Source organism: Meleagris gallopavo, chromosome 32 (genome assembly GCF_905368555.1).
Source record: "Meleagris gallopavo chromosome 32, MGAL_WU_HG_1.1, whole genome shotgun sequence".
NCBI classification, from domain to species: Eukaryota; Metazoa; Chordata; class Aves; order Galliformes; family Phasianidae; genus Meleagris; species Meleagris gallopavo.
The window spans coordinates 672,825-698,269 of record NC_139436.1 but is presented as its reverse complement, the minus strand read 5'-3'; the positions used below and the strand labels follow the sequence as shown (position 1 = coordinate 698,269).

Genomic DNA, 25,445 nt, shown 5'->3' with positions numbered 1-25,445 from the left:
AACACATTCTATCTCAGTAATCAGCTCCTCAGTCCTGCAGCTTCTACTGTTGCATATGGGGTATGGGACAGGATGGAAACCAGGCTGTGCTGTTTGCTGCATTTCCTGGATTGTGCTGGGATTACAAACAGTCATAAGGCACTGCGGAAAGCCAGACAGTTTAAAAAGCTCACCTATAACCCACAAGTACATCCAGAGCCCATTCCACACATCTGCAATAGTGCTGAAGCCTTTGCCTGTATGTGTTTGGCTTCTGCCACACTACAGAGTGCTCTGGGTTGTCTCCAACAGTTCAGATGACCAAGCCTTTACAAGTAATAACCCACGATGCCAACGAAGCACAAGGAACAAACTGGTGATTGTGGAGTGACAAACACAGAGTCACAGAACGTCCCTAGTTGGAAGGGACCCATAAGGACCACCGGGTTCGGCCCACAGCCCCACGCAGCACCACTCCAAACCCCAGGTCTGAGAGCAGCATCCCAACACCTCCTGAGCTCCGGCAGCTCAGGGCTGTGCCTGCTGCCCTTAGGAGCTGCTCCATATCCACCGCCCTCTGCTGCAGAACCTTTTCCTGATTCCCAACCTGACCCTCCCCAGGTATCAGGAAAAAGATGCACAGACCACCAGGAGAGCAGCTCTCCCCGTATGCTGGACCACGATGAGGTCCAGCATCTGACTGCAGACCCTTCTCTGCCATGGACCAAAAGCTTTGCTGCAGAAAAGCAAAGCCCTTTTGACGTCAAGCAGCACGAGCTCTCTTTAATTCAGTTTATCTAATGCAAAATCAGTTTAAGAAGAAAGGAAGTAGGTGAAAGTCTACATGACAACAAAGCCCCAAGCAGAGCAGGAGATTCAGAGTTTGATTTGCCATTGTTCCTTGAATCCTTCTCCTAATTTTAGAATGCAAGGAAATTCCAAGCAAGACATTGTGTTGAGCTGGGGAAGAATATCTGCTGGAGAACAACAAAGGGAAGAGAACATCCACGGCCCACAGCCCGAACTGCTGTGCTTCTGGTAGGGACTGTGAGCATCTCAGATCACTTGTGCAGACTTCTGGATAAAATACAACAGAATTTACTGGAATAAAATCATGTATATTGCAAGATACGTGGGAATGATGTATTGCCTTGTACCAGCACACCTACGCTACTGCAAATGCTTGTGAACCAACTGCAGACCAACCCAAGCACTGTGCTACCGTGACACCTTCAGTTCTTCCCATCCCACCTCACTTCTTGGAGCCCCTTGCTAAATGCAATATTGCAAAACATCCCATTCTGTGCACTCCCTTCTCACACCTATCCCTTCCTGCAGAGCCAATACTGAGAGAGCATCATCAGAACTGTGCATGAATTTCCATTCAGCAAACAGCAAAATAACAGAGTGCACATTCCACGACCTGAGTGTAAGTGAAGCTGGACCTGAACAACACACTTTGATGTGACAAGAATTCAAACCAGGCAGAGGTCACCAGATCACGAGCAGAACGCAGTGCTGCTGTGCAAGAATTGAGATTTTATACCTGCAAGAAAAGAAAAGTAACGAGAATGCAAGTGACCCCCATTTCTACACCACAGAGTCACAGAATGGCCCAGGCTGAAAGGGACCTCAAGGATGATGAAGCTCCAACCCCCCACCAATGCAGGGCCACCAACCTCCACATCTCACAGCAGCCCAGGCTGCCCAGGGCCCCATCCAACCTGGCCTTGAACACCTCCAGGGATGGACGGGGATCCACAGCCTCTCTGGCAGCTGTTCCAGCACCTCCCCGCTCTCACACCAAACAACTTCCCCCTCACATCCAACTGAAATCTGCCCTCCCTCACCTTCCAACCACTCCCTGTCCTGCTGTTATCTCCCCTTTCCAAGAGCTGATCCCCTCCTGTCTGCAGGCTCCCTTGAGGTCCCGCAGGCTGCACTGAGGTCACCCCGCAGCTTCTCTTCTCCAGGCTGAACAAGCCCAGCTCCCTCAGCCTGGCTTCGCAGTGGAGGTGCTGCAGCCCCCTGCTCATCTCTGTGCTCCTCTGGACCCTCTCCAACAGCTCCCTGTCCTTCTTGTCCTGGGGGCTCCAGCCCTGGACGCAGTGCTGCAGGTGGGGCCTCACAAGAGCCGAGCAGAGGGGGACGATCACCTCCCTGTCCCTGCTGGCCACCCCTCTGCTGATGGAGCCCAGGATCCCATTTGCTTTCTGAGTTATAAGAGCACACTGCTGCCTCACGTTCAGTTCTTCACCCCCCAGGATCCCCAGGTCCTTCCCTGCAGGGCTGCTCTCCAGAACTGCTCCTTACAGTCTGTACACTGTCCAGAAGACTCTTTTTCAAATTAATTTTAAAATTGTCACTGGGATTAAGAATGAAAGCCCAAGCAAACCTCCCTTTGGAGGGCAGTAATTATTCCTTTTTCTAATCAACGCTAACCTTGTCTCGCACAGCGGGCAGAAACCATGACAAATAACTACTGTGTGAGTCTACTGAGGCTGTTTCTGATTAAACAGAAAACCACAGAGGAGTGGTGAAGCACAGGAACAGGTTGCCCAAGGAGGCTGTGGATGCTCATCCCATCCCTGCAGGCATCCAGGCCAGGCCAGGCTGGATGTGGCTCTGGGCAGCCTGGGCTGCTGGTTGGCGACCTGCACACAGCAGGGGATGGAACTGATGAGCGCTGTGCTCCTTTGCAGCCCTGGCCATGCTGGGGTTCTACAATGATTCCATGATTATGGGTCCCTGTGGCACCCTTTGGATCCTTATGGCACCCTATAGATCCTTGTGGCACCCCATCAATCCCTATGGCACCCTGTGGCTCCTCATGGCACCCTGAGGGTTCTCTGGGCAGCCTGGGCTGCTGGTTGGCGACCTGCACACAGCAGGGGTTGGAACTGATGAGCGCTGTGCTCCTTTGCAACCCAGGCCATGCTGGGGTTCTACAATGATTCTATGATTATGGGTCCCTATGGCACCCTGTGGATTCTCTGGGCAGCCTGGGCTGCTGGTTGGCGACCAGCACACAGCAGGGGGTTGGAACTGATGAGCGTTGTGCTCCTTTGCAACCCAGGCCATGCTGGGGTTCTATGAGCGTGCAGTGAGGGCTGCAAGCAGGGGACGCAGATCCCCAAAAACAGCATTGCTGCAGCGGGTCAAGCAGAAATGCAGAACGGCTGAGGCTGGAAGGGTTTCCTCGAGGTCAGCTCCAGAGAGCTGCCCACCACTGCGTCCAGGTGATTCTAAACAGCTACAAGGACGGGTGCTCTGCAGCACCAGCGTGCCACAGAATCACACAATCATTCGTGTTAGAAAAGACCACAAAGATCATCCAGTTCAAGCCCACCCCATGCTAACTAATCACATCCCCAGTGCCACATCTTTACCCTGAAACACCTCCAGGGACAGCGACTCCCACACCAGCATCACCATTCTTTCCAAGAAGGAATTGTTTCTAATATCCAACCCGAACCCCCCTGGACACAAAGTCAGGCCATCACTTCCCATCCTATCACTGTAACCTGGGCACAGAGGCCGACCCCCACCTCGCTCCAACCTCTCTGCAGCACTGCAGGGCCTCGGCGTCCTTCCTGCACTGAGGGCCCAACACTGAGCACAGCACTGAGGTGCAGCCTCACCAGGGCTGAGCACAGAGGGATGATCACCTCCTGCTCTGCTGGCTGCACTGTTTCTGGCACAAGCCAGGCTGCCGTCGGCCTTCTTGGCCACCTGGGCCACTGCTGGCTCACGGTCAGCCAAAAATCAACCAATACCCCCAGACTCTTTTCCTCCGCACAGCTTTCCACCACTCCATCTCACACCTGCAGCAATTCATGGGGCTGTTGTGACCAAAGAGCAGGACCCGGCACTCGGTCTTGGACTTCATCCCATTTTCTCAGGCCCAGCTTTCCATTTTCTCAGGCCCAGCATCCAGCTCCCTCTGCAGGGCCTTCCTTTACCCACGCAGATCGGTGCTTCTTCCCAGCTTGGCTTCCCCACAAACTTACTGAGGGTGCACTCAATGCCCTCACCCAGATGGTCAGTAAAGATATTGAACAGGGCCATCCCCAGTACCGACCCCAGAGGAACTCTCTTCACCACCTCTCTCAGGTCCTGGCCATTTGTCATCCAGCAAAGAGAGCAGCCATCCCAGCCACGGGCTGCCAACTCGCATCTGTGGAGCTGCCAGCGTTACCACTGAGGCTGTGACAAGGCCCCAGGACACGAATAAAGGGTTAAAAGAATACCGGGTCAGCTCGAGGAACAGCAGCTTTCAGAGCACGATGCCAGGGTGGGACCCACCCCCAAGGGCTGCCTCTACTGCAGGGCAACGCTCGGCAGGGCCCTGCCTCCTCCCTCTGCTCACTCATTCAGAGGAATCAAGAAGTGGAAAATGCAAAAAGGAGAAAGGACAATGGATAAAAAGATCAGAATAAACCCTTTGAAATACCACTCGACTACGTCATTTCCCAGAAACAACAAGATCCCGAGGGCAGACCTGGAGAGCCAACCATTCCCATAGGGTTAATGGCCAAGTTGCTCCCTCAGCCCCTTCCAAGGAGACGCAGTGAAGCAGCCCCGCTGCTTTGGTCTCTCAGGACGTCATCCTGTCCCTCAGGTGTGTCACCACGTCATCTCCATCCAGACCTGAGGCACTGACCACCACCACTCTCTGGGCAGCGCTCTGCTATAGGCAGAAGAACACCCAACAGAGAGGAGCGCTTCCCAAGGCTGCAGCATCACAGAACAAAGCCAGGTCAGAGGAAGAGGAGTCCAACACCCACCTTACACAACCACAATGACCCTGCCTGTGATGCTACTCAGATAAGGGAGCAACAACTTCTCCATCTGGAGACCAGGAACTGCCTTCACCATGTAAACACAGCCTTTGCCAGAACTGCACAGAACATCCCTGCCCTGGCAGGCAGAACCAGCGGTGTGTTCTAAGCTCCCAGGGCCACAAGCCGGGCTTGGACCCCTCCTCGTTTCCTCAAAAACAACCTGAGCCCAGGGCTGCCCTGAGGACAAAGGCCCAGAGCCACAGGCGTTGGATCAGGTGAGGATGCCAGAGTGCTTCTGCACTTCCAGCCCAAGCTGGAGGGGCTCCGGGCACAGCTCCTGCTCTCCTTCCTCACAGCACAGAGACAAGGACAGGTCCTCCCTACACCTCAGAACTCCTAGGAGAACTTCAAGCCCAGCTGTCAGGCCCTGCTGGAACAGCCCCACTGCCTTCAGCAGGACAGCACTTGTTTAATTAAAAGCCAGACCAGACTCTGGAGCAGGAGGGTAATTACAACCCTCCCGGTGATTCACAAGCCCAGGACCTGGTTCCCATGCTCCAAGAACCCGGGTCACAGCAGCAGAGCTCACCACCTGTCCCCAGCCAGAGGCGAGGCACAGCACTCGGCTGCCACGGGCAGAGCTGTCAGCAGCGTGAGCAGCTCCCCAGAGCCCACAGCCAAACCAGAGCACAGAGGGACTGCCCTGCTGCCAAGGCGACAACGTGTGGAGCATGTGTCAAACCCGCCATGAGAAGTGTGAAGAGAGCAGGGCTCCTCCTCCTCCTCCACCTGCGATGAAAGGAAGAGCCAAGCTTTGATGGCAGCGCCAGCAGGATTGCCTCTGGGGAAAGGCAGCTGCATGGGAGAGATCCGCGCTGAGCTGGGAGCAGAACTACAAAGCAAAGCGCTCGGGAGCTGATCGCCTGTAGGGCTGAACTCGCTCCTTCCAAGTCACTGCGCTCAAAGCCAACTCATCACAGGTGAGCCCACAGAACCAGAAAGACTTCCACCCTCAGCTGGACACGCAGACAGAAGGACAGCCCTGGAGCAGAGCAGGAGCAGCCAGCTGCAGCACAGCACTGCCTGCTGCGTTTCATCGCCAGAGCAGAACTCAGCGCACACCCTTCCCTACCCTGGGAGAAATGGTCCCGGCAATACGTGTTCCCAGAATGCAAAATGCAAGAAAAAGGAATTATTCCACCTGAAATGGAGTGAGGTTAACGGGCTTAAACAGGACCGCCGTAACCAAGAGATCAGAACAGCATGGAGCTCAGTTGAAGGGCAGCACCCAGGTTTGAAGGGAAGCCCTGATGCCAAGAGACCTCATCAGCCCTTATGGGAGACATCACTGCTCTCTACCACTCCCCGAAGGAGGCTGTAGGCAGGCGGGGGTCGGCCTCTGCTCCCAGGTAACAACGATAGGCTAAGAGGTGATGGCCTCACGTTGCACCAGGAGACGTTCAGGTTGGACACTAGGAAGAATTTCCTCTCCAAAGAGTGGTGATGCACCGGCACGGGCTGCCCAAGGAAGCAGGGGAGTCACCATTCCTGGAGGCGTTCAAGACCGTGGAGATGTGGCACCTGGGGACACGTGGGGCCAGCGGGCATGGCACAGATGGCCAACAGCTGGACTTGGTGGCGGTAGTGCTGCTTTCCAACCGTAATGACCGGGGCTCTGCTACCACCACTCATGTACACCTCACACCAGGGCGGTCCTCAGAGACCCCCCCTCATACTGTCGGGACACTCAGACTCACCCGAGTAAGCACAAAACCCCGTGCAGCAGTCACACATCCATTTGCCATCCCAAACAAGGGATCTTGCCAAATAGCAAATCCAACAGTGGCAGCGTTCCATCCTTCACTCCTTCAACACTGCAGCTTTGGCCCCTTCTGACCACAGGCACACATCACAGCACCCGAAAGGCAGCAGCTCCGCAGTCCCAAGGAAAAACTGCTCTGCAACAGCTGAGCATTGGGCCCACCAGCACCGGGCTGCAGACCCACCGCCGCAGCACCGCAGCCCTCCGTAATGCGACCCAGCCGGATTTCCGACTATTTAACCCCACGGATCAGGCCCTGAGGAATGCACTTGAAATATATAAAAGTGCTTCACCATCAGGAGCGCATTCCAGCTGAGACAAAGCGAGCTGCCTCCACGCCAAGCACTCAGCCAGCTGCCTCTTCCTATGGGCATTTAAGTGGGACAGAGGAATGCAGCCCCCCCGGGGGGGACGCAGCAACTGTTGGGCTGCAGACGGCAACAGTGCCCCAGAATCTGATGCAGGAGCAAAGTGGAATCTCTGGGCCAAATGAAGCAACAAACTAAGTCAGAGCTGCAGAAAGGAAATCCCCAAGTCAGAATGAGATCACCACAGTTAATGCTCTGCTCTTGCAAAGAGCTGCGGGTTTGGGGCTTTATTGTATTTTTGGTTTTTTTTTTGTTTTGTTTCTCACAGAACTGCAGTAATTCATCGCCTCAGAGTGCATCTCAAATGAAGAAGCAACAGCAAACAACCCATTCGCTCTCCAGACCCATCCTTTCTCACCCATCCTATCCTTCCCCGCCCCTCCCCAGTACAGCATCTCTCGTTGTGGTCCCCTCCAACCTCCACATCAGAGTCAAAAAGAGACCCGATTCACCACCTCCTCCTCCTCCTCAGCCATTTTTTGACCAAAGAAGAGCCAGCCAGCAATTACAAAGGCAATTTCCTTATCTGTAATGTCACAAATGTTAGCAATAGGGAGTAATGCCAAGAGTCAGACAATAACCTGGCCCAACTGTTTCAAGTAGGAGTGCGTTTGCTTGCAGCTGAAATCATCTCGCCCCGTGCATTCATACAGCACACATCTCCAGCACTGCAAGTCACTTTGAGAGGCACAACAGAAACAAAAACCCCGAACCAAATGAAACCACAAATAAACTCTAATCCCGGAGCTGGGAAGCAGGCAGGGCAGGCAAGGCCAGGAATATGAGCCGATACTGAGCAGGGCAACCACAGCACTGCAAATCACAATCCTGGGGTCCAGAGGAGTGCATCTGGGGGCTGGAAAAGGTTCTGGGAAGAGTGAAACATCCCTGTGTGGAAGGAGGGAACGGGAGATCCTCAGACAAAAGGCACCAACAGCTTCCGTGGACAGGAAGGACACAAATAGGAAGGTGTCTAAGGGGCTCTCCAGGAGCAGCTCAGACACCACGAAATGCCCAGAACTGGAAATGGGAGGAGGAGGAGTCGGGAACCAGAAAAAACAGCACAGCTGAGAGCCACGCACACCATGAACCACGCACAGAGCATCTGAGGACCCACCGTGCTCCTTCACTGCTCCTCCTCATCCCTGTTTCTGTCTTGGAGACGCAGAAGTAAAGCCACCAAACCCAAGGCCATCAGACCCTGGAGGCTGGAGGGCAGTGATGCCACTCCAATCTTCAAGAAGGACAAAAGGAGGAGCAGGAGACTCCAGGTTGGTCAGCTTCAACTCAGACCCTGGGAAGGTGACCAAGAGCAAATCCTGGACACAGGAGAGGGTAAAAACCACCCAGAGCAGACAGCGTGGGTTCATCATGCCTGACCATCATGCCTAATCCATCCTGTAAGGAATGGACGAGGGGAGCAGTGGGTACGGTCATCTTCCTGCAGCTCTGACAGTACAGCGACACTCAGCCCCCCAGACGCCTTCAAAGAGAAGCTGCTGAGCATTGGCCTGGATGAAAAGATCACAGATTCACAGAACGACGGGGAGGAGATGGAGAGGAGGACTGAGAACCACCCGGATGAGCCCAGTGATGGTGGCCAGCAGTGCAAGGTCTGGGCGGAGGCCAGGAACGAGCAACGTGCCTCAAGGGTCAATGCTGGGGCTGCTCAGCCTGGAGAAACAGCAGCTTGGGGGATTCCATCAGCGCCCACAGATGCTGCTGGGAGGGCACAGAGGATGGAGGAGGCTCTGCTCAGCACTGCTCAGTACCAGGACAAGAGGCAGCCTCACCAACTGTGGCACGAGAGGCTCCTCTGCCCATCAGGAAGCACTGCTGATGGCTGAGCAGCAGCACGGGCTGCCCAGGGGCTGCAGGGTCTCCTCCTTGGAGATGTTCAACAGCTGCTGGGCACCTGCTCTGGGTATCCCTGCGGTGGGCCTGATGGAGCCTGAGGTCCCTGCCAGCCTCAAACTGTTCTGCGATCCCATGAAATTCAGGAATATTCAGGGGAACACGCGTAGCAGGTCGGGTGAGACCTAAGGAGGTTAACCCCTAATCATCAATTAAACACCACCCCAATCATCCCCAGCAGATAATCAGAGAACAGCCAAAGGGAATGAGGAGAGATCTCAGAGATGTCAGCAGATCGGGTAATTACCAAACGAGCCGCGGGGCCACGGCGATACCGTATTCATCCATTTAGAGGCAGTGCCCACGATCAGGAGCAACAGAAGGTAAATCTTTGCCAGTGGTATCACTGAGGAACAGGAAAAACTCAAAGGTGCAAACTCATCCCACGCAGCCGCAGACAGGAGACACCAGCAAACCACATTACAGAGCCACATCTGGAGGTTTGCAGTTACGAGATCGCTGAACCCAGAGGAAAGACCGAGTGGGTGCTCCTGCTGATGACCTCACTCTGTAGTGCAAAACCAGCAAAGGGGAAGCACACGTGAGAGGCAGCATCACCTCAGCCACAGCACCAAAACCTTCTGCTTCACTCATCCTCATCTCCCTGTCCGCCTTCCTGCCTCACTGCTGCACTCACTTGAACCTCCTCCTCCAAGAGCCGAGTTTCTTCCGAGCAGCACGCAGGGCACGCCAACACGCAGGCAATCACACACCTTGGAGCTCACAGACAAGTGCATGGGCAGCTCTTGTTGGTAGCCCATTAAAGTCTACGTAAAATCACCTCCTTGCTCCTCAAGTCCTGGAGCTGCATGAGCTCTTTTTTCCCCCCATCAATGAGCTGATTCTCAGCTATTGCCACTCCAGCACAAGACCTCCCCTCCTCACCACCCAGGCTGGATGTGGCTCTCGGCAACCCGGGCTGCTGGTTGGCGACCCTGCACTCAGCAGGGGGTTGGAACCGGATGAGCACTGTGCTCCTCTGCAACCCAGGCCATGCTGGGATTCTATCATTTATAAGACGGACGGTTACAGCACACAGAGGAGAACCGGGGTGACACAGCCCGCACCGTTTATCATCTGGGTAGCAGCACAGCCAGAAAGTCGGCTTTCAGAGCACCAAACCCACATCCATGTGTACACATTAACTATACAGCCCCTGAAAGGCACGGAGCAGTGCCAGCCCTGTGCACAGGTAACAATCAAGCCAAACCAGTTTGCTGGCTGGTTCTGCTAACCAAGGCAGATCTGACACAACCATGACAGCGGTGCCCGCCGCAGCCCTTGCTGGGCACGGAGCACGGCGGCTCTCGCTGGGCAGGGCCAGCACGGATGGGTGATTCACGGCTCCCAGCTTTCTCAGGGAAGGGCTATTAGCACGGTCAGATTAAAAGGAGCAGCTCCGCTCCGCCATGCAAGTAAATAAAAGACGCCGTCCTCCTTGCGAGCCGCAGATGCCAGAAAATTAAAAGCTTAATTAGGCTCGGAGGCTCCACCTCGTCTTGGGAAAGTGACAAACAGGGCTCTGGGTTTTGTCCTGCTCCGGACAAAGGGCAGCGATGCTCTCACCCTGGGCAAACTGCAGCGCAGCAGGAGGAGCCCGGAGCTCTCTGGCAGCCGAGGCTGAGGCCGCGCAAACAGCAACAGGACGGGATCTGCAGGGTCTGCAGGGCTGCCCTCCCCCGTGCTGCTCCAGCCAGGCGTGCGCCTCCTCTGCTCTTCAGCGTGAGATGGAAACAGCTCGCCGTGCAGCAGGGAACCGAACATCTTCTGCACCGCACAACTGACCGGGGGACTTTTGGTAAGGGTGAAGCAAAGTGGGGAAACCGCATCCCTCCGTCAGGCACAGCTCTCCAGATCCACCACTGCTCAGAACCCTGGGGACCCCGTCAGCCGTGGCCTCCAATCAGCCACATACGTCCTCTTTCCCATCCCCAACTCACAGCTCTTCCCGTCCAGGTGTCCCTGCAGCCCCTGGTCCCCACGTCCCTCTGCATGCTGCTGCCGACACGAGGCCTCCTGCCAGCCCTCCTCCCAGCCCATCACCTGGCTCCTTATCTGCAGTCCCTGCTCAGCTCCACCTCTTCCTCCTCCTCCTCCTCCTCCAGCAGGTCCCAGTCTCCGCTCCACCCAGGTGTCTCCTGACTCCCGGTGCCTCCCCATGCCCCAAACCTGAGCGCTCCTCAGCAGAAGGCACCGGACCCACACAGCCCGTGGCGAGCAGTTCTGAGGTTCCAATCCCATCAGAAAGGAATGAATCACAGAACGTCACCCATTGGCAGAGACCCATAAAGATCCCCGAGTCCACATCCAGGCTCTGGATGAGAGCAGACCCCCACCGACCACACTCTGCTCCATCCACCACCTCCACGGTCCAAATGCCACACTACCTTCATGCTGGGTGCTCCTTACGGGTCCCTTCCAACTGGAATTCTACGATTCAGTCCTTTCTGAGATCAGCACCTCCGAACTCCACATTGTGGACTACGCCAGCAAGGCAGAGCAGAGGTCAGCACAGAGCAAGGCAGATCTCTGGATCTCAGGCGCCCAGTGAGGAGCACGGGGAACTTCTCAAATAAGATCCATCACCTCCCATTTAACCACCCATATCACCTGCAGCAAATCCCCGCGGCGAGGCAGCAGATGCTCCCAGCATTGATTTCATCCATCATTGCAAGCAAGCAGAGTTGAGCCACCGTGGTGCGAAACCCAGACTCGGCACAGACAACATTCCACGTGGGACAAATAAAGAGGAGCAGCAGCAGACAGCAGGCAGTTGAGCACTGCTGGGAAGAGAGAAACACACGTTCACCTCTCCAGCCAAGGAAGGAAGAGTCCAAGGAAACGCAGCCGTGTCACTCAGCAATGCCAGAGGCAGACGGGCCCTCTCATGGGATCCAGGGCTAAACAGCATCAGAAAGGGACGTGGGAAGTGCTGGTCCAGAAAAAAACCACGCCGCCCCTCCATTCCTTCACTTCAAATCCACCACCACTGCCTTCTCCCAAAATCCTGCTTTGCACCCTTGAAAACAAACCCGCTCTGGCTGGGCGTGCTAACAGTGACTGCGTCCTCTCCCCATTTGTTACTCTCCTGCCCCTGCCCTACACACACATTTCAGTAATCGACCACCCTGCATAACACGGAGACGCTCCCTCCTCTGCTGGAGGATCAGTTTGTGCCCACACTGCAGCCGTATCCCCCGGCAAGGTCCTCCTGCACGAGATGTGTGTGTCGGACCACCACCTGGGACCGAGGAGCGCAGCTCTCCCTGCTCACATCACGACCCCCTCGGGTGGCTCTGTAACAACACATCCCTGCTCTGCCAGAGTGCATCAGCCCCACCTGCACCACGCGACATCGGCGGCTCCACGGCAGGAGATCTGCTGGGGTGGCTGCAACGGGAAACACCGTGGGACCATTTCTGCTCCCTCCTCCCCACATGGCAGCCCCCAGCAGCTCCTTGGGCAGCACTGGAGGTGCAAAGCCCATTTCCCAGCTGCGCACCCTCTGACCCTCACCTCTGCTCGTAAAGAAGAGCGCGACCACGCCAAGTCCAGCACAGCACTTCTCCTCCACGTCTCTGCCAGGATGCGCAGCAGAGCCTCACCTCAGCCACAGGCAGTGCCTCCACACACACTCATTCCATGAACAGGTCCATCTCTTTTCTAAGCCCACGTAAATTTTGAGCAAACCTCGATTTTCTTCGTGCAAAAGCTGCTGCACACCTCCCACCAAGCTCCTTTCTGCACCTCTTCTGACTTTCCCACCACTTTTGGGACTGCAGGGCTACAAGCACCATTCATAAGACAACGGTCCTATTTTTTTTCTCTTTTCTATTGCTTTTCTGATAACTCCTCACCAGAGAAGTCTAAAAACTGAGGACACTCCATTGCCGCCACGGCAGCCAGATGCCGGCACAGGTTACGGTACAAGCGCTGATGCTGCAGAGCAGAGCAGACGTAACAGCCGGAGTTCAGCAACTGCATCACCGGTACAGTCAGAGTGACAGCAGGAAGGAGGCACAGAGGCGAGGACAGATGCAAAGTGCTGCTTTCGTGGGCAGGTTCTGCGGTCAGGTGGGTCCGATCAAGCCAAGCCTCGGCATCAAATTCCCATTTATCACCCAAAAGACGCTCTTTAAAGCTAAGAAAAAACAGCGTCTGCAGCTCAGGCAGAAGTCCAAACAGCTCTACGTGAACCGAGTTAAGGCTGGGACTGTTCACACGGCTGAGGAGGAGCGAGGATCAGCAGGTTCACTGAGATGTGTCGCAATGGGCCTCCTCTGCAAGAGGACACTCATCCATCAGCCCCAACCTGCCTGCGACACCAGCCTCCCAGCAGCCTGAGAGACATCTCTGCCTGCAGCTCATCCCTACAGACACGATGGGAGAGGGCCAGCAGAGGAAGAGCCACCGCTCCATCCCTGACCCAGACTGGCTCAGGGTGCCTCCAACAAGAACGGGCAGGAAGGCACACAGAAGTGCCACCACTGCAGCAGAATCCGTACAGACAGCGATGCTCTCATGGTTCAGTGGAGCAAAAATGAAACACATCACTGTGGCCTGAATTAAAACCAAGGGTTTGGACATTTTTCCTCCCCCCCCCCCCCCAGATCTTTTTTTCTTTCAGTCTCGATGGCAATAAGAACACGCCAGTAGTTCAGAGAACGAATCAAACGGTTGGTTTGGAAAGGACCTTAAAGATCACAGAACCATGAAATAGTTGGGTTGAAAGAGACCTTGAAGATCACCCATTTCCAACCACCGGCTGGGTGCTCCCCACCACGTTAGGCTTCCCAGGGCTCCAGCCACGGCCTCGGGCGCTTCCAGGGATGGGGAAACAAGAGAAGTCCAACAAGAAACTTCAGAACAACATCATCATTACATTTTCCCCTCGATAATTTCAATAAAAAGGCAACTAAGCTCACATTTCCTCCTATGAGCTCCTATCCAAACACACGGCAGTGACACACACTCCCTCTCTCCAGCTCAACACTTAACCACCTCTTTAAGGAAGGTGCAATCAGCAAGGGGTGCATGAAGAATGCCTTCCAGAACTCCTTCCACTCCTGTCTCGAGGTTCTCTCCCTCCTGAGAGCACAGGCTCACACTGCAGCTCCTACTTGCTGTGTCCCACACTGCTCATCACCCGGCACATCACCACCACTTCAGCTGTGAACTTCACGGCACAAAGGAGCACGGCTGTGTTCAGAGCCCTCCCTGTGGAAAGCCACAAAAACCATCACCACAAAGATCCGCAGCGATGCTCAGAGGACCAGAGCACCTCCGTATGGAGAAAGGCTGAGGGACTGAGGCTCGTTTGGCCTGGAGAACAGAAAGCTCCAGGGAGGCATCACTGCAGCCTCTCAGAGGCTGAATCTCCTTAGAAGGGAGATTCTAAGCAGGAGCAGGACTGACCTATTACACGGACTGACAGCAAGAGGAACGGCTTTCAAATTAAGAGGGGAGATTTGGGTGAGATGTGAGAGGGAAATCCTTTCCTGAGAGGCGGTGAGGTCCCAGCACCGCTGCCCAGAAACATGGGTGCCACCCCTGGAGCTGCTCAAGGCCACGGATGGGGTGAGCTGCTGAGGGGCAGGGGGGGTCCCTTCCAACCCAAGGATTCTACGGCTCTGTGATTCTATGAAGGAAACCACGGGAATGGGAGATGTCCAGGTCCTGCCCACAGACACCTATAAACCTCCATCGTCTGCTCCAACATCGGATCTGCACCGTTTGTGGCAACACACAAACAATTAACCTTGGAAATATCTGTGCAGAGTGCTGGGGTGGATCGGAATTAGGGAAGGACCACAGAATCATGAAGGTTGGAAAAGACCTCCGAGATCACCGGTCCAACCCACCCCACCCCACCCCACCATGCCCACTGACCGTGTCCCCCTGGGCCACATCTCCATGGCTCTTAAACACCTCCAGGGATGGTGATTCCCCCACCTCCCCGTGCAGCTGTGCTGCCGCATCACCACCTCTTCTAAGAAGAAATATCCAACCTGAACTCCCAACGTGAGTCCATCACCTCACACACAATCACAGAATGGCCCTAAAGTTTATTTCGGTTCAGAGAGCCAATGTTAACTCTTGGTCTCAGTTACGAGAGTAACACCAGCTTCATTAAGGCCTGCTTGGGCTCCATGAAATGCTTTGTCTGTAACAGGATTGCAGCCCTCTGAGTGGAAACACCCACATTAAGCTGACACTGGGAACTGCACAGAATCACAGAATGGCCCAGGCTGAAAGGGACCCCAAGGATCCCGAAGCTCCAACCCCCCACCAATGCAGGGCCACCAACCTCCACATCTCACAGCAGCCCAGGCTGCCCAGGGCCCCATCCAACCTGGCCTTGAACACCTCCAGGGATGGACGGGGATCCACAGCCTCTCTGGGCAGCTGTTCCAGCACCTCCCCGCTCTCACACCAAACAACTTCCCCTCACATCCAACTGAAATCTGCCCTCCCTCACCTTCCAACCATTCCCCTGTCCTGCTGTTCTCTCCCCTTTCCAAGAGCTGATCCCCTCCTGTCTGCAGGCTCCCTTCAGGTCCCGCAGGCTGCACTGAGGTCACCCCGCAGCTTCTCTTCTCCAGGCTGAACAAGCCCAGCTCCCTCAGCCTGGCTTCGCAGTGGAGGTGCTGCAGCCCCCTGCTCATCTCTGTGCTCCTCTGGACCCTCTCCAACAGCTCCCTGTCCTTCTTGTCCTGGGGGCTCCAGCCCTGGATGCAGTGCTGCAGGTGGGGCCTCACAAGAGCCGAGCAGAGGGGGACGATCACCTCCCTGTCCCTGCTGGCCACCCCTCTGCTGATGGAGCCCAGGATCCCATTTGCTTTCTGAGTTATAAGAGCACACTGCTGCCTCACGTTCAGTTCTTCACCCCCCAGGACCCCCAGGTCCTTCCCTGCAGGACACCTCCGGTCCTATCGCCGTTCCCTGGGAGCAGCGGCCGACCCCCCCCCGCTCCAGCCCCGCTCTCGGGCCGCACGCAGGGAGCACCGAGGTCTCCCCGAGCCCCGCTCCGCCCCACCCCGGCCCCGCCGCCTTTCTCCGGACGCACTGCGGGCTCCCGGTGCGTTTTCTGCACTCAGAAGCCGAGCGGCGCACACGGCAATAAATAACAACAAACTTCCTCCCTACCCGCTGCGACCCGCGGACCGAAACGAATCCTTCCGTTCGCGCTGCCCCCGCCCGGCAACGAAGCGCCGAAGCTCCCAGCCCGCAGCCGGCCCGGCTCGCGGTTCGCGGCGGCTTCGGGGCCGCAGCCCGCGGGGCTCTCCAGGCCCGGAGCTCCGCCGGAGCGCCGCGAAGGCCGCGCCGACGGGCGGGGGAAGGGAGCGGAGCGCCGGGCCGCGGTCCCGGGGACGAGGCGGGGCCGGGCCGAGGCCTCACCTTGGGCAGCTCGCGGAGCTGGTTGGCGTCCAGCAGCAGCTCCTCCAGCGAGCGGCTGTAGCGGTAGATCTCCTCGGGCACGGCCTGCAGCGAGCAGTGCCGCCGGTCCAGCGCCTCCACGTGCCGGTTGCAGCGCCAGAGCGGCGGGACGCAGCGCAGCATCGCGGCCCGGATCGGTCCGGGGAGGGGAAGGGGGGGAGAAACCGGGAGAGCCGCGCCGGGAAGGGCCGCCCGGGGTTGGGGGGGGAGGGCCCGGATGTGCCGTGCGGAGGGGGCGGCGCCGAGCGGGGAAGGGCCGGGCGGCACCGCGGGACCGCCGTGCGAGAGCACCGCCACCGACGGGACGCGGCCTGGCCCGCCCCCCGCGGGCGGCGTCGGGAAACGGAGTGCGGAGCGGAGCGGGAGGGGCGGCGGAGGGGGGGGGGCGGAACGGGGCGGCTGGGCGATCGGGGAGGGAGGGGGAGAAGAGGAGAGGAGAGGAGAGGAAGAGGAGAGGAGAGGAGAGGAGAGGAGAGGAGAGGAGAGGAGAGGAGAGGAGAGGAGAGGAGAGAGGAGAGGAGAGGAGAGGAGAGGAGAGGAGAGGAGAGGAGAGGAGAGGAGAGAGAGAGAGGAGAGGAGAGGAGAGGAGGAGAGGAGAGGAGAGGGAGAGGAGAGGAGAGGAGAGGGAGGAGGGAGCGAGAGGAGGCCACGCTGTGCCCCGGGGAGCTGCTGTAGGACGGCTGGCGATGGCCTCGTGTTGTGCTGGGAATGTTCGGAATGGAGACGGAACGATTCCTCCTTGGAAAGAACAGCAAAATGTGCTGGCAAAGGATGCTTGGGGAATCACAGAGTGGCCCAGGTTGGAAGGGACCCCAAGGATCACGAAGCTCCAACCCCCCACCAATGCAGGGCCACCGACCTCCACATCTCACAGCAGCCCAGGCTGCCCAGGGCCCCATCCAACCTGGCCTTGAACACCTCCAGGGATGGACGGGGATCCACAGCCTCTCTGGGCAGCTGTTCCAGCACCTCCCGCTCTCACACCAAACAACTTCCCCCTCACATCCAACTGAAATCTGCCCTCCCTCACCTTCCAACCATCCCCTGTCCTGCTGTTATCTCCCCTTTCCAAGAGCTGATCCCCTCCTGTCTGCAGGCTCCCTTCAGGTCCCGCAGGCTGCACTGAGGTCACCCCGCAGCTTCTCTTCTCCAGGCTGAACGAGCCCAGCTCCCTCAGTCCGGTCAGATGTGTTGGTTCTCTACAACACAGTTATAGCGCTGGTGGATGAGAGCAACCAATGTGATCTACCTGGATTTGTGCACAGAACTGAGCACCGTCCCGTCCTTGTGTCTACACTGGAGAAAGAAGGATGTGATGGATGGAATGCTCTGTGGGCAAGGAGGCAGCTGGAGGCTCAGACTCGGAGAGGTGGTCTTCATCTGAAACCCTGAGATTTACCTTTTCCCAATGTGCTGAAGTTGGAAACCCAACATCAGCAGCTGGTTTCGTACCCGCTCTGCTCTTAACATCTGCATTTAGCTTCCATGGTTCAGGTTTTATTGGTTATTCTCTTATCAGTGCGATTTCACAGAATATGATTTATTGCAATTATTAGTGCTTTAATAACTGGATAAATACAATCTCCTTCCTTACAAGTTTTCTGTTATTCTGATGGTTCTGGTCTGAACAGACACAATTTCACTTATCTGTCTGCTGTATTAATTGAGTGCACCCAAATCATTTCAGCCCCATCCTGGACACCTTTTGGGGCTGTTCTCCATTCCGTGTGAATTGCTTCTGCGCCTCCATGTAATTCCTAACTGGTGAGCTTAAGTATAACCAGAACCCTTCTTGGCCTTTGCTGTAACCTTGCGTTGGTGTTCAGCCTGAGGAGGGACTCAGTCTGCAGAATTCTCCATTTCTGACCCCGTTTGCTGCTCCTCTGCTTTCCAGATTGTGCTGCAGGAACAGGCCGGGTCCCGCACTTTGGCTGCAACAACCCCAAGCAGCTCTACAGGCTTGGATGGTTGTGAAGAGGAAGGAGACCTGGGGGTGCTGGTTGATGCTCGGCTGAACACGAGCCAGCAGTGTGCCCGGGGGGCCAAGAGGGCCAACAGCATCATGGCCCGCATTAGAAATGGTGCGGCCAGCAGAGCAGGGAGGTGATCATCCCCTGTACTCAGCTCTGGTGAGGCCGCACCTCGAGTGCTGTGTTCGGTTTTGGGCCCCTCACTACAGGAGAGATGTTGAGGCCCTGGAGCGTGTCCAGAGAAGGGCAATGAAACTGATGAGGGGTCTGCAGCACAAGTCTTATGAGGAGCGGCTGGGGGAGCTGGGGTTGTTCGGTCTGGAGAAGAGGAGCTCAGGGGAGACCTGACTGCACTGCACAACTTCCTGAAGGGAGGCTGGGGTGAGGAGGGCTTTGGCCTCTTCTCCCAGGCAACAACCAGGGCCCAGGGAAATGGCCGCAAGTTGTACCAGAGGAGGTTTAGGTTGGACATGAGGAAGAACTTTTCTCTCAGATGGTGGTCAGGCACTGGAATGGCTGCAGGGAGGTGGTGGAGTCGCCGTCCCTGGCAGTGCTCAAGAGGCATCTGGACGAGGAGCTGTGAGATCTGGCTTGGTGCTGTGGTAGCAGTGGTGATGAGAAGAGAGTTGGACTGGATGATCATAGAATCACAAGGTCGTTTCCAACCTTGTGATTCTATGATTCTATGATTCTATGATGATTCTATGAACATCCCCACATTTTGGTGAAACGTTGATCCAAAACTGAAATCTCACCTTTCTTTTTCCCAATGCTGACACACCTGCGCAGCTCCTGTGGCCATCGCTCTCCAGGAGAGGAGCTCTGCAGAGAGGGACCTGGGCGTCCTGGTGGACGACAGGTTGGCCGTGAGCCAGCAGTGTGCCCTCGTGGCCAAAAAGGCCAATGGCATTCTGGGGTGCATTAAGAAGAGCGTGGCCAGCAGGTCGAGGGAGGTGATCCTCCCCCTCTGCTCTGCCCTGGTAAGGCCTCATCTGGAGTGCTGTGTCCAGTTCTGGGCTCCCCAGTACAAAAAAGACAGGGATCTCTTGGGAAGAGTCCAGCGGAGGGCCACAAAGATGGTGAAGGGCCTGGAGCATCTCCCCTATGGAGAAAGGCTGAGTGAACCGGGTCTGTTCAGCCTGGAGAAAAGACGACGGAGAGGGGACCTGATCCAGATTTATAAATATCTGAGGTGTGGCGGCCATAGCGGTGAGACCGGGCTCTTTTCAGTGGTACGTGGAGACAGGACGAGGGGAAACGGCCATCAGCTGCAGCACAGGAAGTTCTGCACCAATGTGCGTAAGAACTTCTGTAGGTGAGGTGACGGAGCACTGGGACGGGCTGCACAGGGGGCTGTGGGGTCTCCTGCTCTGAGACGCTCAAGTCTCGCCTGGACGCCTACCTGTGCGACCTGTGTGGGGAACTGCTTTGGCAGGGGGTTGGACTCGATGATCGCTGGAGGTCCCTTCCAACCCCTACAGTTCTGTGATTCTGTGATTGTGCTGTATAACACCGGGTGGTGCTTTCCCCCAAACAAACAAAACAAAGAGCCATGTTACATCGCACGTTAACGCAGGGAATACCGTGCACTTGGGGCAGCTTCACCAACCCAAATGTTTTTAAATTCCTTCTGAACTCCCCACTCTTTGCTGCTTCCCCTCACTAAGATGGGGTGGAAATGCTCTGCAGTCACTGGGATAAGCCGCGATCCTGCTGTTCACAAAGCCTTGCTCTTTAGTGTCACCCATTCGTTAACCACTTTTATTGCTGTTTGAAGCAGGGATGCTTTTGGCTGTGTGCTATGAGGGCAGTGCATGGAATGCTGGAGCTGCACCGCTGTGGCTGCGTGTGGGGAGATGTGCAATGATTGTGGGGCACAGCTGGGCTGGAGGTGGGGAATGTGAAGGGAGCAGAAAAAACTGTGCAGGGAAAATATACCTGACTGATGTACTACAGAATCACAGAATGGCCTGGGCTGCAAAGGAGCACAGCGCTCATCAGGTTCCAACCCCTGCTGTGTGCAGGTCGCCAACCAGCAGCCCAGGCTGCCCAGAGCCACATCCAGCCTGGCCTCGGATGCCTGCAGGGATGGGATGAGCATCCACAGCCTCCTTGGGCAACCTGTGCCACTGCCTCACCACCCTCTGCATGAAAAACTGCCTCCTCACATCCAACCCAAACCTCCCCTGGCTCACTTTAAAGCCATTCCCCTTGTCCTGTCACCACCCACCCTCACAAACAGCCGTTCCCCTCCTGTTTATCCGCTCCCTCCAAGCACTGAAGGCCGCAATCAGGTCTCCCTGCAGCCTTCTCTTCTCTTCTCTTCTCTTCTCTTCTCTTCTCTTCTCTTCTCTTCTCTTCTCTTCTTCCTTCTTCTTCTCTTCTCTTCTCTTCCTCTTCCCTTCTCTTCTCTTCCCCTTCTCTTCTCTTCTCTTCTCTTCTCTTCTCTTCTCTTCTCTTCTCTTCTCCCAGCTGAACCAGCCCAGTTCCCTCAGCCTTTCCTCACAGCAGAGCTGCTCCAGCCCTCTGAGCATCTCAGTGCCCTCCTGTGGACCCGCTCCAACAGCTCCACGTCCTTCTTGTGCTGGGGGCCCCAGAGACTGGGAAGCTGAGAAGCAATCCAAGATGAGAACAAGAGGACGACGCTGATATGTGGATAACACAAGGCAGGAGCCTCACACCTTTGTTACAACGCACACAAGAAGAAATCCCATGGCTCCACGTTCCGGATCTGAACACGTGCGTAGATTCCAAACCCATCACCTGATTATTGCTATCAGTACTTTCAGTGCCCGCAATTCACCTATTTCTGAGGAGGCACTGAGCTGGGAGAACCCATTTCACGTTTCTGATGGCCTTTGCGTTGCTGGTGCGGTCACAGGACGAGGAGCACCAGAGATGTGGCAGCACCGCAGAACTGACACACAGCATCAACCTCTGAGCGTGGAGGAGACCTCCGAGATCCTCACCGCACCTCTGAGTGCATCAACCCGAGCTGCATCTCCATGGCTCTGGGGCACTCCAGGGCCAGCAGTGCCCCCACTTCCCAACAGTTAGAGCTGTTGGAGATGGTCCAGAGGAGCACAGAGGTGAGCAGGGGGCTGCAGCACCTCCACTGCGAAGCCAGGCTGAGGGAGCTGGGCTTGTTCAGCCTGGAGAAGAGAAGCTGCGGGGTGACCTCAGTGCAGCCTGCGGGACCTGAAGGGAGCCTGCAGACAGGAGGGGATCAGCTCTTGGAAAGGGGAGAGAACAGCAGGACGGGGAATGGTTGGAAGCTGAGGGAGGGCAGATTTCAGTTGGATGTGAGGGGAAGTTGTTTGCTGTGAGAGTGGGGAGGTCCTTGGGCACCTCCAGGGATGGGCATCCACTCTTCTCTGGGCAGCAGTGCCACAGCATCACCCCCTCCCTGTAAAGGACTTCCTTTTTTTGCTGGCATCCTCTTTCAGAATGATGAGGACGCCCATTGCTGTGTTAGCAACACAGCCCTGCCACTGCCACAGCAGGGAAACTGAGGACCCACATAAGAGGATGTGTACGAAACCACTGACAAGTTGGAGTTTTACCTTTAGTCATAGGGGAAGTTGAACCATTTACCTGGGATAAGGGTTACGTGGATGGAGTATTCCCAAAGACACTGAAATACTAAAGAAACTTCAGCCTTGATCTCTTTCTGCTCCCGGGATCAGCAATCCTCAGGATTTACCCACTTTGCACTTTCACAGACCACCAGCAGGAACCAGACAGGGAACAGCATTCCATACATAGAAGACCTGAAATCTGAGGTCTGGGACCAAATAAAACACGGGTGGAATGCAGTGCTATAATAAGGTGCATCCATGCACGGTGTCACTCAGGAAGCGGTTGCCCCTTTTTGTCCAAGCATCGAAATCTCAATCAGGAGACTCAGAAAAATGCGTTTCATTGGTGGGGTTGGGTAGGGAGAAACAGGAGGAACAGAAAGAGGAAGAGGCTGGAACTTGAGGAATGCACTTGGCTGAGTCTCCTGGAATTATTAAACGCCAGACAGAGCTCATGGAGCACCTTTATCCATTGGGGTGACACCTCAAACCTTAGAAGCAATCCTGCACAGGCACAGGTCTGAGCAGATGGCAGAGGTGCAGAATCTGACAAACTTCCTTTTTTCCCTGCTGTGCTGAAACAACCCAATTCAGAACTTAAGGACCACTCCTCCAGGCTCAAAGATTGTCCCAGGCTTCTCTGACACAACATTTTTCTTTCTTTAAGCTGCATTCTCTCGAGGCAGTGCTGATGGGGTGCCAGGAAAGGCTCAGACCCCCTTCAGGTTGGATATTAGGAACTATTTCTTCTCAACGAGCGGTGATGCAGTGGCACAGCTGCACAGGGCAGTGGGGGACTCTCCATCCCTGGAGGTGTTCCAGAGCCCTGGAGATGTGGCACCTGGGGATGCGGCTGGTGGGCACGGAGGGATGGGGTTGGACGTGGGGATCTTGGGGCTCTTCTCCAACCTCAGTGATTCTATCACAGAGCTGATGAGCTGGAGCCAACACCTGAAGGCCCAGCCCAGAGCGGCCTCTTGGCTCTGCTTTGCACCAGTGCTGTTTCCTGTAGGGGTCAGAAAAACTAATGATCAAGCCCAGGCTGAGAGCTCCAGCACTTTGGTAAAAGGGTTTCCTTCCTCCTCACCCCAGACATTCTGGGGACGCTTTCAGCAGAACGCAGAGCCTCCTCCGACAGCTGCCACCAGACAGAGCTGGTCAGTACTTGGTGCAGCCGCATCTCCACAGCTCGAGGCCACCAATAAGTAAAGCACGATGCACCCAGTTCCATCCCTGTTGGAGCAGCTGGGTTTCACTCCAGATAAGGAAGAGCCCTGGCACGCCACCCCTCCCAGCCTGTGATCACCTCGGTACTGGCACACCAACACGGACCCCGGGAACCGTAGGAACCCAAGAACACTCGGGACACATCTCGACTCCTGGTGTCTCCCAAGCAATTACCGCAGGTGCTAACGAGAGGGCTGTTCCCAGCTTAGGTGAGCAAATGAAGGTGAGGCCGGTGGTGTGGAGCCACAGGGCGAGACTTGCAAGTTGCTTCTGCAAAACGCCCGTGTGCTCCCATCTCCCAACCCGCTCGCCCTGATGACCAACACTGCCGAAGGGTCCATCGAGGAAGCCCTAAGAAACAGCCCCTGTTCTGCAGCGTGCATTCTGCCAACAGGGGAATCTCCCACAGACGTCTCTGAAGCACGTAAGTGAGGGGTTGGTGAGGCATCACCCCCATAACCTCATTCTTTTCTTATGGCACGGCTTCCCAAGTCACAATCTCCCATTCCTTAGGGGAGGAATAGGCCAGTTTACACACAGAACACAGAATAAAGCAGACTGCACCCTGTCACACCATCCCTATCATCCCGGTGACCTGTCACACACACCCCTGCTTCCAAATCCTACAGCATTAGAGATGCACACATCTGGCCTCCCTCACATCTTTATAGGACCCAGGGGAAAAAGCCCTTTCTTAGTGCGGGATCTTTTCCCTACTTCCATTTTTAGTTTGAGATGTTTCTCTGCCTTTCCCACTCCGTCGCACAGCTGAGCTGTCAAATCTGAAGTCCCTTCAATTTGTAAAATATCATGGTGTCAGAGTAAGACCGATTGTGTTACAACTGTTAGCTCTCAGCCAGTCATCCTTTAACACATGCTGGATCCTTGCATCAACTTTTACCCTTTCTTTCCCCTCCCCGCTGTTTTAGAACCACCACCCAGGTAAGGAAGCATCCGGTGCCACCTCACACCTCTGCATCCAGCCCACAGCAATGAGCACCAGAAAATGGAAGCTAGAGAGAACGAGGGTAACACAGAAACGAGCTGAAAACGGTGAACTTTCCTCCGTATTACAGACAAAAGCAGCGAGGAAGTGGTGATGTGCTGCCAAATGAAAGGAAGCTGCGAGCTGTGAAAGAGGTCGACGGGATCACAGGTGGTGTGGGATGAGGCCCTGCCAGCTCACTAAGAGAGGAATGCCAGCACCAGGCCCTGCAAAGGTCTCATCTGGAATGCATTCATCAGGTTTAATTAACTACTACCAAGAAAATGGGCGTGAGAAGGGCACAGAGCCACGGGAGCAGCGCCAGGCTTGGCCCACAGAGATGCTCAGGAGTTGGAGCACCTCTGCTACGGAGCCAGACTGAGAGCTGGGGCAACGTGAGAACAAAAATAAGTCCATAAATTAACTGTAAATTAGGCTTCAAATACGGATTTCTAACCTACAATAGAAGTTGGAGTATTTAAAACAAGGTAATTTTTAGTGTCTCTAAGTTTAGAAGCAGCGTGCAGCTCAACTCAGACCGCCCTTCTGAAATTCCTTTGGGATCCTTCTTCTGTTATTAGAATTTCTACATTATTTTTTCTTCAGCTCTGTGCTGTCTTTGCAGTTCTGCGTAACAAACCACACAATACCCCCTTATATGCTTAGAGTATTCAGAAGCGTTAACACAAGCTATTTCTATTCCTAATTAGACAGAAAGATACTGAAATACATGCATTCAGGTTTTGAAAATACTACAAAACCTTTGGGCCCCCCAAAAAACCCAACTTGTCTTTTCCATATTACTGTGTTCCCCGTTGCTGTCTGCAACACAAGGCTTGGATATTTAATAAAAGCACTTTACGTGGTGGAAATCAGAGTTACTCCCCCCTTCACCCCAGCTGTGACGCTGGTGGTCTGACCTGACACTCTGATTTGGGCACCTTAAGGAGGAATCAGTGTGGGTAACTGACACATCAACAAAACCGAGACCTAGCCGTGGATCGGGACAGATAGGATGCCAACACACCAAGAAGATCCAGCCGGTTCACTTCTGGGCTCTGCTCCACGCTGGGGCTCCCGGGAGCTGAAACTCAGCAAGTCCTCAGCAGGAAGGCAGCCTCCTAGCACTGCCCCAGCTCTCCTCCGTTGTGGCTCACAGTATTTCAGCAGCACTCTGAGCGCTGCTGTATCACTGAGAGACCCCTCCCTCCTCCATCCCAACTGTCCGCGGCCCATTTCTGAACAAAACACGATTCCAGCCCTTGAGGCACGGCGGGATCCTGACTCGAGCGCTTTTGCAGCGACCACACAGGGCACACAGGGCCCCTCTTCAGGCTCCGGCTCCGCTCCTGCAGGCTGATGCAGCTCACCCACCTGCCCT

At 55.5% G+C, this 25,445-nt stretch overlaps 1 protein-coding gene and 1 long non-coding RNA gene across 51 annotated transcripts in view; one reads left to right on the top strand and one right to left on the bottom strand.

Moving 5' to 3' along the window:
* SCRIB (scribble planar cell polarity protein) overlaps window positions 1-16,531 on the bottom strand; it is a 121,201-nt gene extending 104,670 nt beyond the window's left edge. For 32 of the 50 annotated variants that reach the window (XM_085214620.1, XM_085214623.1, XM_085214626.1 and 29 more), the window contains exon 1: window positions 16,266-16,528. In XM_085214620.1, the coding sequence (XP_085070746.1) occupies window positions 16,266-16,427 (162 nt within the window). In that variant the 5' untranslated portion in view covers window positions 16,428-16,528. Of the gene's footprint in view, window positions 1-16,265 lie in introns of all 50 variants that reach the window. The other 18 variants (XM_085214607.1, XM_085214615.1, XM_085214608.1 and 15 more) reach the window with 3 other exon arrangements.
* A 4,234-nt stretch (window positions 16,532-20,765) lies between these two features.
* LOC146542091 (uncharacterized) lies at window positions 20,766-25,090 on the top strand. Its single transcript, XR_014880719.1, has 2 exons — window positions 20,766-23,503; window positions 24,009-25,090. It is a non-coding gene; the product is annotated as an uncharacterized LOC146542091 (long non-coding RNA).
* The last annotated feature ends 355 nt before the right edge of the window (window positions 25,091-25,445 follow it).